Genomic DNA, 15,768 nt, shown 5'->3' with positions numbered 1-15,768 from the left:
TTCTAGGGTAAATTGAAAGAATATTGTGACCAACATAGATGTAGAAGAAGGATTACTGAAGAACAAAAGTTATCAAAACAATCCTCCCCAAAATGGGAGAATTAAAAGGGGAAATTTTCATGTCTAACTGCTTCTAATTCTTCCAAAATGAAAATTCATTCTCATTTACATTCAATATATCATCCTATTCAATCCATTATATGAAACGAGCACTCTCTAGAGGAGGCGGAGGGGGTGAGTTTGAACACGGCCGGAACACAGTGAAATGAAGAGAAAGACCTAACCACCACACCAATCCACCACTTGCATCAAGCATTCAATCCTCTTTGGAACAAGGACGTAGATAATTTGAATTCACATATTGAGTATCATTCACTTTGAAACTTGCCCAAGGAGTCGGATACAGCAGAACATTAGATACGTCACAATCACATAGGAAGCTGCAAAAAAGAAATGAAACCACTTATGATCAAGGACAATGCAGTCTACATGCTACTACTCAGGCTGTCTCAGGTTTGTTACAGTCGCATTCAAGTTTGAGAACCATTTGTCAGCTACAGCCCTTTTAAATGGCACGGGCATGTTGGTTTAACATACAATACAAATACAACCTAACAACTCCACGTTAAAACAAGAAATGCAACAGCGTAAGTGGAGATAAAATACTGCTTCCTCGAGTACTGTTTTTCATGCAAGATCACTGCTGCAAAGTCCACATCTCATTCCCGTTCAGCATCTTCAATTTCTTCATCCTCTGGCACCCCACGAAGATACAGAACATTATTGCATCTGCACAAGGAAACATGAAAAGATCCTCGTTGAAAACTAAGGTTTTGGAATGTACGTGCATTGTGCTTATCATGTGTACCCATCCCCTATCTTAGCTAGGAAACAGGTTGTATAGACTATAAAATTGAGAGCTTGAATGATCTATCATCCTTAACTACATGGCAGTTTGTTACAAATCTCACTAACATCCTACGTTACAAAAAGGAAGAATTAGAGATATCCAATACGCAGAGGGAATATATACATGCCAAAGGAGAATGACCGAATGGAATTTCTGAATCAACAAATATTAGGCTTCTACTCCAGATGGATATCTCTATTCTCAACCTTCTATTCGAACGCACTCCCATCAAATTAACACTCAACTTTGTATTATCTCCTTTCATCCTATGTTCCCAACTTTCTTACTCAAGGGTGTTCTGAATTATCCCAATATACCCTTCCTGTTCGTTTGAAAGTAAAATTTTACGTACTCTAGACAGAACATTCTCTATTGAAATTTGAACACCATGACAAGAAAAGCAAAGGTACACAGAGTTAAAATGGGACTGGTAACTACGTACTATGTTCTACAAAGAGAGGAGAAAAAAATAGGGGCGGGGAGGGGGAAGAGAGAGAGAAAGAGATTCGTATGGTTACTATTGCAGCCTTTTAATGTAGATACAAGTGAAAATAGACTAGACACTCCTCTACTACGTAGCTGACCAAATCCAGTTAGGGACTGATCATTGTCCCCCATCAAATTTCATTATGAGAGATTTGTATGACTCATAATAAACTAGACACTCCTTTGATACATTGTTGACCAAATCCATGGGAAGCTTCAAAGATACACCATACATTATTTGTAAAATTAGGAAACAAAAAGTTGGTCTCATGGCCGATCCCAAATGGTAAAAGCAGTGACACTGCTCCACAAGGCGATAGGACTTGACACCAACATCAAACGAGGAGCCCCCAACAAGATCAGGGAGCACCATCAACGTTAACATGGCTTGTTATGTGACGTTAACTTTTGGAATGTACAAGCATTGATTGACTGCTGCGTTCAGTTAGGGACTGATCAATGTCCCCCGTCACATTTCATTCAGAAAGATTCGTATGACTCATAATAAACTAGACACTCCTCCGATACATTGTTGACCAAATCCAACGGAAGCTTCAAAGTTAGTCCATATGTTATTTGTAAAATTATAAAACAAAATGTCGCTCTCATGGCCAATCCAAATGGTAAAGGCAGTGGCACTGCTCCACAAGGCGATACGATATGACACCAACATCAAAGGAGGAGCCCTAACAAGATCTGGGAGCACCATCAACGTTAACAGTACTTGATATGCGGCGTTAACTTTTGGAATGTACAAGCATTGATTGTCTGCTCCGTTCAGCTATGGACTGATCAATGTCCCCCATCAAACTTCGTTCAGAGAGATTGATGCAAAATATATAAGCACACAAATTAAAACCCTCTTGTGACAATTGTAGTATATGTATAAGTAGGGATCGTTCTAAACCGGGGATTAGGAGGGATTACTAAATCACTTGGAAACTGACTCAAAAACGTAAAACAAAGGTTAAAACACTAAACTAGACTCAAAGAATGCAAAATTAAACACTTAAAACACTAAAACAAATCAAAAGACTCAAAACAGCACCAAAACACTCAAAACTGCCTTAAAAACACAATCTGGGCAGTTTTGAGCACTTTGACTACTTTGGACGAATTTGGGTAATAAATTGAATCAAAACACTTAGAAACACAAACTAAGACACATTCTAACTAAATTGGACACTAAAGTAAAGGGAGATTTAGTTTTTTAACGAAATTAAATAAAATGCACAGATTGTAATAAGGGCAGAATGTAAATACGAATTCGATGAAAATATGGATGGAATGCTAGCTAGAAGGTTCCTCTCCACACATGTCACACTTGCATACAAGATGATTTTCAATTGGTCTTTCGATGAATTATGAAACTCAACACCCCGGGTTAATTAGGTTCGCTTAAATTAACCTTCAAGTTCTCCTTAAGTTAATGAATCGGATGGGACAGCGCATACACAATTCAAAACATTCTCCAAAAGTCCTTTACGTGAAAAGCACAATAAAGATACAATCAAAGATCATTAAACAATATGAAAACTATAAGTGTTGACGAGGCATTCGTTACTATGATGAGCATGAAACTAGTGCCAAGAATTCATTTAACGCGATTGTTTATAAGCAACCTTCACTACTTGTGAATATAAGCTTGTAACTATTAGGTGAAATTCACTTATATTCTAGCATCATATTCATGCATGAAAACTAAGCGTGCACTCTCAATAAACATACACAAATAAGTTATCAATCAAGTAGTTAAACGAATTGAATCCACAACTCATGAAATTCCAACCAAAGGAAGTCAATTTATATTGCAAGCATAAACATGGTTTTGAATCACCCCCTAGCTAACTAGGGATTTAGCCTCTCATGTTCACAGAAGGAGAAACAAAATTGAAATTAAACATAAAGAACAAAAGATTGATTACACCTAAAATGCCCAACGAATCCACTTTGAATTTCTGCACGGTTCAAGCTCCTCTTTCTCCTTGCTGAGGCAGAGAAGGTTTATTGAGTTTTTGGATGTTTTTCTGGTTTGGGAAAGGATTTATGGGGATATGGTGGTGCGGCAAGGAGGTGGGAAGGTGTATGGAGGTTGGGAATGGTGGCTGGAAGGGTGGAGTGGTTGCGGCAGAGAAGGGTAATGGCTGGAATGGATGGGAAAAGGTGCGGCTGATAGGTTTTTGGGTGATGGGAGTTACGGCTTAGGGAGAGAATAGGGATGGTGGCTGAATGAAATAATGAATGAAAAGTGAATGAAGGTAGAGAATAGGGTGCGGCTTAGGGTTTAGTTTATATATTTTCAGAAAACAAAACCCTAGCTTATTTTGGTTAATTAAAATTAAATCAAAGGCTTTTAGAATTAGGAAATAAAATCAGAAATTAAAGAGGGAATGGCTGCAAGGTGCGGCTAGGGTTTTAAATTAGGAGAGGAGCATGTGTTTAATTGCCTAACCTAGGACAAAACTACCCCCCCTTGCACGGCAAGGGAAGGAAAGAAAGGGAGAGCCACGGAAAAGGGGTTTAAGGGGCCTAGGGCCTTTGTTTTGTGTCCTAAAGTGCCTACAAGGCCTTCAAAGTGGCTAGAAAATACGGACGTTTAAGATTAGGAAAGGTTACCAAAACGGGAAACCTAGGGTTAACTTTCCTACTTCAAGTAGGAATCCTTATTTGAGTAGGAATCCTCGTTTTGGTAGGAATTCATCGTTGGAATAGGAATTCATCGTTTCTTCAAGTCTTCAACTCATTCATTCCTCTTTTGCTCCAAAAGGCTCCAATTTGCATCTTCTTGCACACTTTGGCCTTATAATCTGAAAATACACAAAAGTGACTTTAAACACTAAAATAACTAAGGAAACATAACATAAATGCACGAGAACAAGCTAATTAAGTCGCATGAATATGCTCCTATCAGAGATTCGTAAATTGTTGACCGAATCCATGGGACGCTTCAAAGTTACTCTGTATGCTAAATGTTGGTCTCATGGCCAATCCCAAATGGTAAAAGCAGTGACACTACTCCACAAGGTGATAAGATATGACACCACCATCATCGGACGAGTTCCCAACAAAAGCTGGGAGGACCATCAACATTAACAGTAATCGATATGTGACGTTAACTTTTGGAATGTACAGGGTCAGGCATCAATTGCCTCCATTCAGTTAGGGACTGATCACTGTGCTCGTCACACTCCCTATGTCATTTGTGGTTCCTATACATTACATGTCATATATGCTTTCTAGGTGATGCAAACTAAGTAAGCACACAAATTAAAACCCTCTTGTGACAATTGTAGTAAAGATGCAAGTAGGGATCGTTCTAAACCGGGGATTAGGAGGGATTACTAAATCACTTGGAAACTGACTCAAAAATATAAAACAAACATTAAAAACACTAAACTAGACTCAAAGAATGCAAACTAAACAATGAAGCACTAAAACAAATCAAAAGAATCAAATAATACAAAACACTTATAAACACAAACTAAGACACTTTCTAACTAAATTAGACACTAAGGTAAAGGGGGATTGAGGTTTTGACGAAAATAAATCAAATGCACAGATTGTAATTTAAAGGCAGAATTTAAATATGAATGTGATGAAATATGGAATGAATGCTAGCTAGAAGGTTCTTCTCCACACATGTTACACTTGCATACAAAATGATTTTCAGTTGGTCTTTCGATAAATTATGAAACTCAACGCTCCAAATTAACCGTGAATTGCACTAATTAACCCTCAGTTTTTCCACAAGTTATTAAGTTGGATGATTGCATACGACAACCCAAAACATTCCCTACAAGTTCCCTACATGAATTGCATAATAGAGATACAAGCAAGAATCATTAAGTTCTATGAAAAACATAAGCATTGACGAAACATTCGTTACTATGAATTGCATGAAACTTATGCTAAGAATTCATTCAACGCGATCGTTTTCAAGCGACCTTCACTACTTGTGATTATAAGATTGTAACTATTAGGTGAAACTCCCTCATAATCTAGCATCATATTCATGCATGAAAACTAAGCGTGCACTCTCAATCAACATACACAAATAAGTTATCAATCAAATAGATGAACGAATTGAATCCACAACTTATGAAATTCCAACCAAAAGTAATCAATTCATATTGCAAGCATAAACATGGTTTCGAATCACCCCCTAGCTAACTAGGGGGATTTAGCCTCTCATGTTCACAAAAGAGAAATACAATTGAATTTAAACATAAAGCACAAAGGATTGATTACACCTAGAACACCCAACGAATCCACTTGAATTTCTGCGCGTCGAAGCTCCTCTTTCCTCTTCTCCTTGCTGCAACAGTGAGGTTAAATGGTGTTTTTGGTTGATTTTCTGGTTTGGGAATGGGTTTAGGGTAGTGTGGTGGTGCGGCAAGGTGGTGGAGTGATGGAGGAAGGTTGGTATGGTGGCTGGAAGGGTGGAGGAAAGCTGCGGCAGGTTGGAAAAATGGCTGGACTGGGTGCGGCTGATTGGGTTTAAATGGAAGGGCTGCGGCTGTTTTTATTAGGGTGTATGGCTGCGTCAATAGGTTAAAAAAATTGTGAATGTGGCTGATGTGTGTCCTTAGGTCAATGGCTGAATGGTTTTTTCTTTGAAATCAATGAATGGCAGCGGCTAAAAGACAAAGGAATGGTGGCTGCGCTGGAATGAATTAAAATGTGGAAGTGGCTGCGGCTGTTTGTGATAATTATGGGAGTTATGCACGGGTTCTGGTGGAATATGCGGCTGGAATAAAAAAAATGAGAATTAGGGTGAGAATGGCTGAATGTGTTTATAATTAAAATGGAATGCACGGCAGGTCAAAAATAAAATGGGATGGTCACGGCTTGAAGGGTTAATGGGTAGATTTAGGGTGAATGAATAAGATGGTTTTGTCAACTAAATGGATGGGAGTGTGACGGCTAGAGAGGGAATTAGGGTGGTGACTGAAAATATGAATTAAAGTGAATCAATTAGGTCGGCTAGGGTGAAATGAAAGGGCAAGGTGGCTGCAAGGTTAGAGGGCTAGGGTTTAGAAGCATGGATTTGGGCCTAAATGCCCCCCCCTTTCACGGCAAGGATAGGGAAGTGGGCTAAGGCCCACGGCATTGGTTGGAATTTGGGCTAGGGCATTCGTTTTGTGTCCTAAAGCGCCTACAAGGACTTCAAAGTGGCTAGAAAATACGGACGTTTAAGATTAGGAAAGGTTACCAAAACGGGAAACTTAGGGTTAACTTTCCTAAAATAGGAAACCTTGTTTGAGTAGGATTCCTCGTTTTGGTAGGAATTCATCGTTGGCGTAGGAATTCGTCGTTTCTTCATGTCTTCAACTCATTCATTCCTCTTTCGCTCCAAAAGGCTCCAATTTGCATCTTCTTGCACACTTTGGCCTTATAATCTGAAAATACACAAAAATGGCCTTAAACACTAAAATAACTAAGTAAACACAACATAAATGCACGAGAACAAGCTAATTAAGTCGCATGAATATGCTCCTATCAAATTCCCCCACACTTAACTTTTGCTAGTCCTCGAGCAAAACAAAACAACTAAAATAAACAATACGAAACAAAACAAACAAAACATAATTTAAACCTTCCAACGTTTTCCTCAGGGATTTCCAATGAAACATGACATGTCAAAGATCATTACTCACATAGCTTTTAGTCTTCCTTCCCCTCAAGCACATACTTAATCATAGTCACCATTCACTAGTTCGCATTTAATCAAATAAAACACATTTTGAATGTAGTAACATGCCTTAGAGAATTCCCTCAATTCCTCACTAGTTATGCACTCAATTTTCACTCAGATTTTCTGACTACACACCCTACACTAGTTATATGTGAGCAGATTGATGTAACATGAAAGACTAGTACTCACATATGTTATAACAAAGAACGCAATTTCTGGAGTAATTAAACATGTTTAGATATGATCTCATGAATGGAATGCTACTAATTAGATGCGAGAACCAGTGACACCATATGCTCATACCAAATTCAAACTCCACAATTGAAATGCACAACACTCAAGTTAGAAGTCAAGGGTTGTAACGGGGCTTGGGGTATTGGCTCACAAGGAAAGGTAGGGATACACAAAAGTTCTTTAAGCAATAGTAAGTAAAGTAATGAAATTAAGACCTAGAATTCCCTTAGAATGCAAAAATCAACTTTTAGACAAATAGGGGAAATTTAAACAACTCTTAGGGCCTAATTCATTGTTTTGGGCCCTTACTTCAACAACCAATACTTTGGAACTCTTTTTCACTTCTTTTTCCACTTTTTTTCTTTTCTTTTTCTTTCTTTCTTTCTTTTTTTTTCTCTTTTTTTTTTTTTTTTTTTTTTTTTTTTTTTTTTTCTAACCGTGCCTATGGCACAAAAACTCACATGAATACTTTCCCCCACACTTATTTTCTGCACACATTAATCAAAAGGAATTCATTCATGCTTACTATGCTTCAAGAACAAGGGTACGGATGGTCCTAATCTAGGCTAGGTGAAGATAATGTGGGTTAACAAAGAAAGTAGGCTACACAAGGCTCAACGGGGTTAAATCCTACAAAACAAATGAAAAGGGAAATATGGCAATTTGGCTATGGTGTTCACTACACAACTTCATCTTGAATACGTGTTATGCAAATCAATGACATGCTTTGAATGAAATGGGCATGAGTTCTAGCATTTGGAACTAAGTGATGAAACGCCTTCTAAGTAGTAACCAAGCAAAGAATAATGAGATCATGCAACGACTTTAGAAAACATTAATGCACAGATTTTAACTCTCCAAATAACGTTTAAGCTCAAGTCTCACCGGGATGTAGCGTTTGTTTAAGTTCCTTCCTTCAAGCATGTTACAAAAACTGATTTTTATCATTTGTGATTACATGTGAATTCGTAAACTATAACTACAACCAAGCATAAACCAAAGAGTATATCAAACGTCCATCCATGTTTGTAACTTTCTTTAACCGTCATGCAATTAAAAACCAAATCCTCATCATTGCGTTGGAAGGTGACCTACGACACAAACAAACACACAAAAACAACTCTTTTTGGGTTTTTCAAAACAATTTTTCAAATTTTTATGGTATTTTCGGATTTTTAAGTCAACACACTCTAAAACACTCTAAAATAGCTTAAAAACACTTAAAAACAGTGGGAAACAACATTAGAAGTGATAGGTGATAAAATCCCACGAATTTTGCATAAAAACACTTGTTACCCCCCCACACTTAAATCAAACATTGTCCTCAATGTTTCACACAAAGACTCACATAAAACCAAACAAATAACAAACAACTAAGCATGATAAAATAAACAGCAAGGAGAAGGGTTTAGAAACGCAAATCTGGGTTTGGAGTGAAAGTTCCATCTTCTCCTTGTCGAATACATGGGTTGCCTCCCAAGAAGCGCTTGCTTTAACGTCTTCCAGCCGGACGATGCTCCCTTGAAGGTTTATGGAACCCCACGGCATAGAGGGGTGCAACTACAATCTGTCCGATGAACCACTTCATGCTTTGGGTCCTTGAATGGAATGGGATAATGATCCTTTCTTATTGTCGTGTTTTTCTTTTCTACATCAACACGAATTCTCCCACGACGTTTAATTCGATTCGGTACCTGCACCACACGAGGTAACAACCTATTAGTTGAAATGGGAATCAAATTTGGAATAGGTGGCTTACCTTTGTTCGGCAAAGAAGTGGTAGCACAATGGACGGATGCACAAGGGTTGCTCATGGCCAATTGTGGTCCTTTCAAGATTGGAGCCGTGCACTCCTTGTTCTCTACTCCAAGTTCCTTCTCGGTGGTAGTTCGAGAAACATCCTTCTTGATCTTTGTTGAACACTCCGTCCCTATGTGTTCAATTACATTAATGGCCCAACAAGAACGAACATCATTAGTAGTCTCAATCGATTCAGGAATCTTAAAGTTAATCATATCACCACCAAAGGCCATAGTGACTGCTCCCTTGGCCACATCAATCTTGGTTTGAGCTGTTTTCATGAAAGGTCGTCCAAGTAAGAGTGGTGATGATGGAGAGTGTGCCGAATCTTCCATGTCAAGCACATAGAAATCTGCAGGAAAAATCAAATGGTCTACCTGCACCAAAACATCCTCCAAAACTCCTTTCGGATATGCATTAGATCGATCGGCTAGTTGAATAATAACACCATCCTTTTTAAGCTTTCCTAGATTCATAGATGCATAAACAGAATATGGCATGACATTAATTGAGGCACCTAAATCTAGCATGGCATGTTCGAACTTTGTATTTCCAATTACACAAGGGATAGTGAAACTACCTGGATCTTTGCATTTGGGAGGTAGTTTGCGTTGCAAGATGGCAGAGACATTCTCACTTACATGAACCACCTCTTTTTCTTGAATCCGTTTCCTTGTTGTACAAAGCTTTTTCAAGAACTTCGCATACTTCGGGATTTGCTTGATTGCATCCAAAAGGGGTATGTTGACTTGAACTTTTCTAAATGTCTCTAGAACATCTTTTTCCTCCTCTTCTTTCGTGGATTGCAAAAATCTGCTAGGAAAAGGAACATTGGGTGGAACAAAGTTAGAATTAATCAATTTTGACCCCAACTTACCTTTGGTGGCCGAATGAGATGAGTTGGGTGCATTAATGTCCCTTGGTAGTTGCGGCACAGGTGTTTGTACCCTTGCCGTGGGCTTGCTCTCTTCCTCCTCTTCATGTTGCAGCTTTTCATCCTCGTTATGACCTGTTTTTGATGTAGGACCTGCCCCAACTTCCTTACCACTTCTTAGGGTGATTGCTTTAGCTGATTCAAAACCTCCCTTCGGATTTGGAATGGTGGAACTAGGGAGTTGTCTGGGATCTCGAAACTTACCTACAAACTCGGCAATCTGCCCAATTTGTTTCTCAAGTTGATCCACCCTCTTATCTTGGTTTTGCATAGCCTTTGCTTGATCTTCCTGCCCATTAGACAACTTAGTTAGTATCTTAATAAGTGCATCATTGTCAAGAGACGTACCTGAGGCACTTGGGCCGGATTGGGCTTGATTTTGGGGTGGGCCGTAGGTTTTGGGAAAGAACCCTGGGGGTTGTTGCCTAAAGCCTCCTTGGTTCTGAAGTTGCTGGGAATCCCTCCAATTGAAATTTGGGTGGTCTCGCCACCCCGGATTATACGTGTTGGAGTATGGATCATGTCTTGACTGATTTTGGCTTTGAAATCCAATGGCGTTGGCGCTTTCCCATCCACCATTTTCTATGAGCTGTGGGCACTTCTCCGACGCATGTCCTTGGATCGAACACACCCCGCATACAACTGGTCCTTGCATCCTCATGCCTTCGGCCATCTGAGACACAATGGAGGTAAGATTAGCTAACTGTGACTGAATATCAGGTGCGGAACTTACCTCATGAACCTGCTGCCGTGAGGGTCCTCTTTGTCCCACTCCTTCATATTGTTGAGCGTTCAGCGCTCGGTTCGCGATCAAGACCTTGGCCGCCATGGGCGTCTTGTCCACCAGTGCTCCACCCGCCGATGCATCGAGCATTTGTCGTTCGATTGGTAGGAGCCCCTCATAGAAGTATTGCAGAAGCAACTCCTCCTTCATCTGATGCTGTGGACATGAAGCAACAAGAGATTTTAAAACGTTCATAGTACGTAGGAAATGACTCACCTTCATCTTGTTGAATGCCACTTATCCTTTTACGCAAAAGGATGATTCGAGAAGTTGGGAATAACTTCTCCAGAAAAGCCCTCTTCATGCTCTCCCACGATGTAACGGTTCCGGGAGCTAAGTCGTACAACCAATCCTTGGCTTTGTCCATTAAAGAGAATGGAAAAGCCTTCATCTTCAGAATACTTCCGTCGACGTTGACGGGAGTCATACTTGAGCACACCACCTCGAACTCCTTTAAGTGCTTGTTCGGATCCTCCATGGACAACCCATGGTACTTCGGAATATGATGGAGCAAGCTTGACTTCAACTCAAACTCCTCGGTCTTCCCTTCGGTCGGTGGGGGATATTGGATGCACAAGGGTGCTGCATTAGCCAATCCCGAAGCGGAAAGCTCCTTAAGTGTCCGGTTGTCTACGGCCATCTCTTGTGGCTCTTCAAATGCCCTTGTCATGGGTTCCTCAAAAATCCCTGCCGTGGCCTCTTCTTCCTCTTCTAGAACTTGTTCTTCAAGCTCAGGTTCCGGGCTTGGCGGATTTGATTCGTGATGCTTCTTCGTCCGTCTCAAAGTCCTCTCAAAATCGCTGTCAAAGTCTGAGATATGCTCACGAATCGGTTGAGAACTCCGAGTCATGCACTAGTACCTAAAACAAGGAAAACAAAACAAAATCAGAAACTTCAACAAAATAAATAAATAAACAGAAATTAAACAATCCAAGGGATTAGCAAAGTTGCTAATCCCCGGCAACGGCGCCAAAAATTTGATGCAAACTAAGTAAGCACACAAATTAAAACCCTCTTGTGACAATTGTAGTAAAGATGCAAGTAGGGATCGTTCTAAACCGGGGATTAGGAGGGATTACTAAATCACTTGGAAACTGACTCAAAAATATAAAACAAACATTAAAAACACTAAACTAGACTCAAAGAATGCAAACTAAACAATGAAGCACTAAAACAAATCAAAAGAATCAAATAATACAAAACACTTATAAACACAAACTAAGACACTTTCTAACTAAATTAGACACTAAGGTAAAGGGGGATTGAGGTTTTGACGAAAATAAATCAAATGCACAGATTGTAATTTAAAGGCAGAATTTAAATATGAATGTGATGAAATATGGAATGAATGCTAGCTAGAAGGTTCTTCTCCACACATGTTACACTTGCATACAAAATGATTTTCAGTTGGTCTTTCGATAAATTATGAAACTCAACGCTCCAAATTAACCGTGAATTGCACTAATTAACCCTCAGTTTTTCCACAAGTTATTAAGTTGGATGATTGCATACGACAACCCAAAACATTCCCTACAAGTTCCCTACATGAATTGCATAATAGAGATACAAGCAAGAATCATTAAGTTCTATGAAAAACATAAGCATTGACGAAACATTCGTTACTATGAATTGCATGAAACTTATGCTAAGAATTCATTCAACGCGATCGTTTTCAAGCGACCTTCACTACTTGTGATTATAAGATTGTAACTATTAGGTGAAACTCCCTCATAATCTAGCATCATATTCATGCATGAAAACTAAGCGTGCACTCTCAATCAACATACACAAATAAGTTATCAATCAAATAGATGAACGAATTGAATCCACAACTTATGAAATTCCAACCAAAAGTAATCAATTCATATTGCAAGCATAAACATGGTTTCGAATCACCCCCTAGCTAACTAGGGGGATTTAGCCTCTCATGTTCACAAAAAGAGAAATACAATTGAATTTAAACATAAAGCACAAAGGATTGATTACACCTAGAACGCCCAACGAATCCACTTGAATTTCTGCGCGTCGAAGCTCCTCTTTCCTCTTCTCCTTGCTGCAACAGTGAGGTTAAATGGTGTTTTTGGTTGATTTTCTGGTTTGGGAATGGGTTTAGGGTAGTGTGGTGGTGCGGCAAGGTGGTGGAGTGATGGAGGAAGGTTGGTATGGTGGCTGGAAGGGTGGAGGAAAGCTGCGGCAGGTTGGAAAAATGGCTGGACTGGGTGCGGCTGATTGGGTTTAAATGGAAGGGCTGCGGCTGTTTTTATTAGGGTGTATGGCTGCGTCAATAGGTTAAAAAAATTGTGAATGTGGCTGATGTGTGTCCTTAGGTCAATGGCTGAATGGTTTTTTCTTTGAAATCAATGAATGGCAGCGGCTAAAAGACAAAGGAATGGTGGCTGCGCTGGAATGAATTAAAATGTGGAAGTGGCTGCAGCTGTTTGTGATAATTATGGGAGTTATGCACGGGTTCTGGTGGAATATGCGGCTGGAATAAAAAAAATGAGAATTAGGGTGAGAATGGCTGAATGTGTTTATAATTAAAATGGAATGCACGGCAGGTCAAAAATAAAATGGGATGGTCACGGCTTGAAGGGTTAATGGGTAGATTTAGGGTGAATGAATAAGATGGTTTTGTCAACTAAATGGATGGGAGTGTGACGGCTAGAGAGGGAATTAGGGTGGTGACTGAAAATATGAATTAAAGTGAATCAATTAGGTCGGCTAGGGTGAAATGAAAGGGCAAGGTGGCTGCAAGGTTAGAGGGCTAGGGTTTAGAAGCATGGATTTGGGCCTAAATGCCCCCCCCTTTCACGGCAAGGATAGGGAAGTGGGCTAAGGCCCACGGCATTGGTTGGAATTTGGGCTAGGGCATTCGTTTTGTGTCCTAAAGCGCCTACAAGGACTTCAAAGTGGCTAGAAAATACGGACGTTTAAGATTAGGAAAGGTTACCAAAACGGGAAACTTAGGGTTAACTTTCCTAAAATAGGAAACCTTGTTTGAGTAGGATTCCTCGTTTTGGTAGGAATTCATCGTTGGCGTAGGAATTCGTCGTTTCTTCATGTCTTCAACTCATTCATTCCTCTTTCGCTCCAAAAGGCTCCAATTTGCATCTTCTTGCACACTTTGGCCTTATAATCTGAAAATACACAAAAATGGCCTTAAACACTAAAATAACTAAGTAAACACAACATAAATGCACGAGAACAAGCTAATTAAGTCGCATGAATATGCTCCTATCACTAGGAAAAAGAAGTCATACTATATGCTACAAATCTAGCAAAAACAAAATACAAAGCACATTCAAACCATAGATTCCAGGGAAGAGTACAGATACGAAGACTAAAGCATTCAAATGAACTCACCTGATCAAAATCTCTCCAAGGTTTCCAGTGGATTGTCCATCAACATATTCTTCAGTGTTTGCCAACTATACATATAAGATTTCAATATTAAACACATATCAGCTTCAAACTTCTATCTCACAAATAAAAAGGAAAGAAAGAAGCAAAAACAAGCTAAAGGTATGTACTCGGAATATGAAAACATAAAGAGTTGAAGTTTATAATAGTACCTGCAAGTTCATATAGGCATCTGTCGAGACAAGAAAACCTGAACAGAGCCTTAAAATCAGGATTAGGGATACACTAAGCTTGCGATAAATAAAGTATCCAATACTTTTTCATAACCGTAAGCAACATACCTTTGTACTCCATTCCCCATTTAAGTTTCACAATGACAGTCTTTCCAGTCAGATTATTCAGGAACGACTTTGGGTTAACTGGTATTGTCTGCATTATGAACATAAACAAGCTAATCAAAATCCAGAACATGCTTTATGTTCAACAAGTGAATCTAATTAAACATGGGACAGATTGCAACCATATTCTCGTGTAATTTACTCTACTTCAACACTGTTTTATAATCTACCATAAATAAAACATCATGAATTGAAACATACATACATCCATATCTCACAAGTACTAATTAACAAACCAAATTTCTCCTAAAACTAAAATCTCCAAAGGAACAAAATTTGGTTGCAAAACGAACCTTTTAGAAAACTTGCATTCAATTTTATGGAGAAATTGGAAAACTCAGAAACATGGAATAGCACCCCAAAAAAATAGTGACCACAAAATAAATTATGCATAGTAATTTAAGAATATTCATATGTGATGCAGAAGAAAACACTCACAGCCATTGGAGACAGAGAGAGAGGAGGGGCTTCAGTGGTAGAGTCGAGCTTGACGAGTAAGTGTTAGGGTTTTTCTTCACTTTTTTGTATTTAGGGTACCGCACTTTGTCCGGGTCATTTTAAAGTTCTACTAGATCTATTCCATTATCCTATTTTTCTACCCATATTATAATTTCATCCACAATAAAAATTTGAAAAATTAAAATGTTATTTCCTCACCCATTATCATTCCAAAATAATTTTTTTTATTTTTTATATTATATATATATTACCTATGACACTGCCTGAGCTGATTTCATTCATCGAATATGTGCTATTTGGATCAAAGCAACCTAACAAGAATTCCCAGACTCCACCTTTGACTGCAGGATGGACACCCCACCATTCAATTCGTCCAAGCACTTTGGCTGTCATCAAATGACCATCTTCAGAGAAGGCAGTATGCCATCTTACAAATTCTGGTCTATTTGGAAAGAAAGCATCCAACTCAGCTGTTGAAGCTTTCTTCATATTAAAAAAAAAAAAAAAAAAAAAAAAAAACAAGGCCATTTTCTCTCACAACTAAGCATCCAAGATAAAACCAATTCAATCACGTTTCGATTTTTCTTCACTAACTAGATCCCTAGAAATTCAAACTAGATTTGTTCATGCTACAACCCCCTTGAGCTTTTATTCAAGATGGTAAAAGAAACTCACATAGAGATGAGAGAGAGAGAGAGAGAGAGAGAA

General features: G+C 39.0%; 1 protein-coding gene across 2 annotated transcripts; it reads right to left on the bottom strand.

Moving 5' to 3' along the window:
• Positions 1 to 344: 344 nt before the first annotated feature.
• On the bottom strand, positions 345 to 15,193 carry LOC103943800 (probable small nuclear ribonucleoprotein F). Of its 2 annotated transcripts, XR_007255616.1 has the most exons (6): positions 15,040 to 15,193; positions 14,545 to 14,632; positions 14,416 to 14,453; positions 14,207 to 14,271; positions 667 to 789; positions 345 to 440 (listed from the first exon to the last, which is right to left on the bottom strand). XR_007255616.1 is itself a non-coding variant. In XM_009354156.2 (5 exons), the coding sequence occupies exons 1-5, from the start codon at positions 15,043 to 15,045 to the stop codon at positions 720 to 722; spliced, it is 267 nt and encodes an 88-aa protein (XP_009352431.2). In that variant the 5' UTR covers positions 15,046 to 15,193; the 3' UTR covers positions 442 to 719. The 2 variants fall into 2 exon arrangements, 1 of the variants encoding a protein (XP_009352431.2); XM_009354156.2 differs by lacking the exon at positions 345 to 440 and having other exon boundaries at positions 442 to 789.
• Positions 15,194 to 15,768: the final 575 nt, after the last annotated feature.

The sequence above is a fragment of a genome, unplaced genomic scaffold, assembly GCF_019419815.1.
Source record: "Pyrus x bretschneideri cultivar Hongxiangsu unplaced genomic scaffold, Pyrus_bretschneideri_v1 Contig98, whole genome shotgun sequence".
In the NCBI taxonomy this organism is placed as follows: domain Eukaryota; kingdom Viridiplantae; phylum Streptophyta; class Magnoliopsida; order Rosales; family Rosaceae; genus Pyrus; species Pyrus x bretschneideri.
The sequence above is the reverse complement of the archived record's forward strand: the minus strand, read 5'-3'. Positions and strand labels throughout refer to the sequence as shown.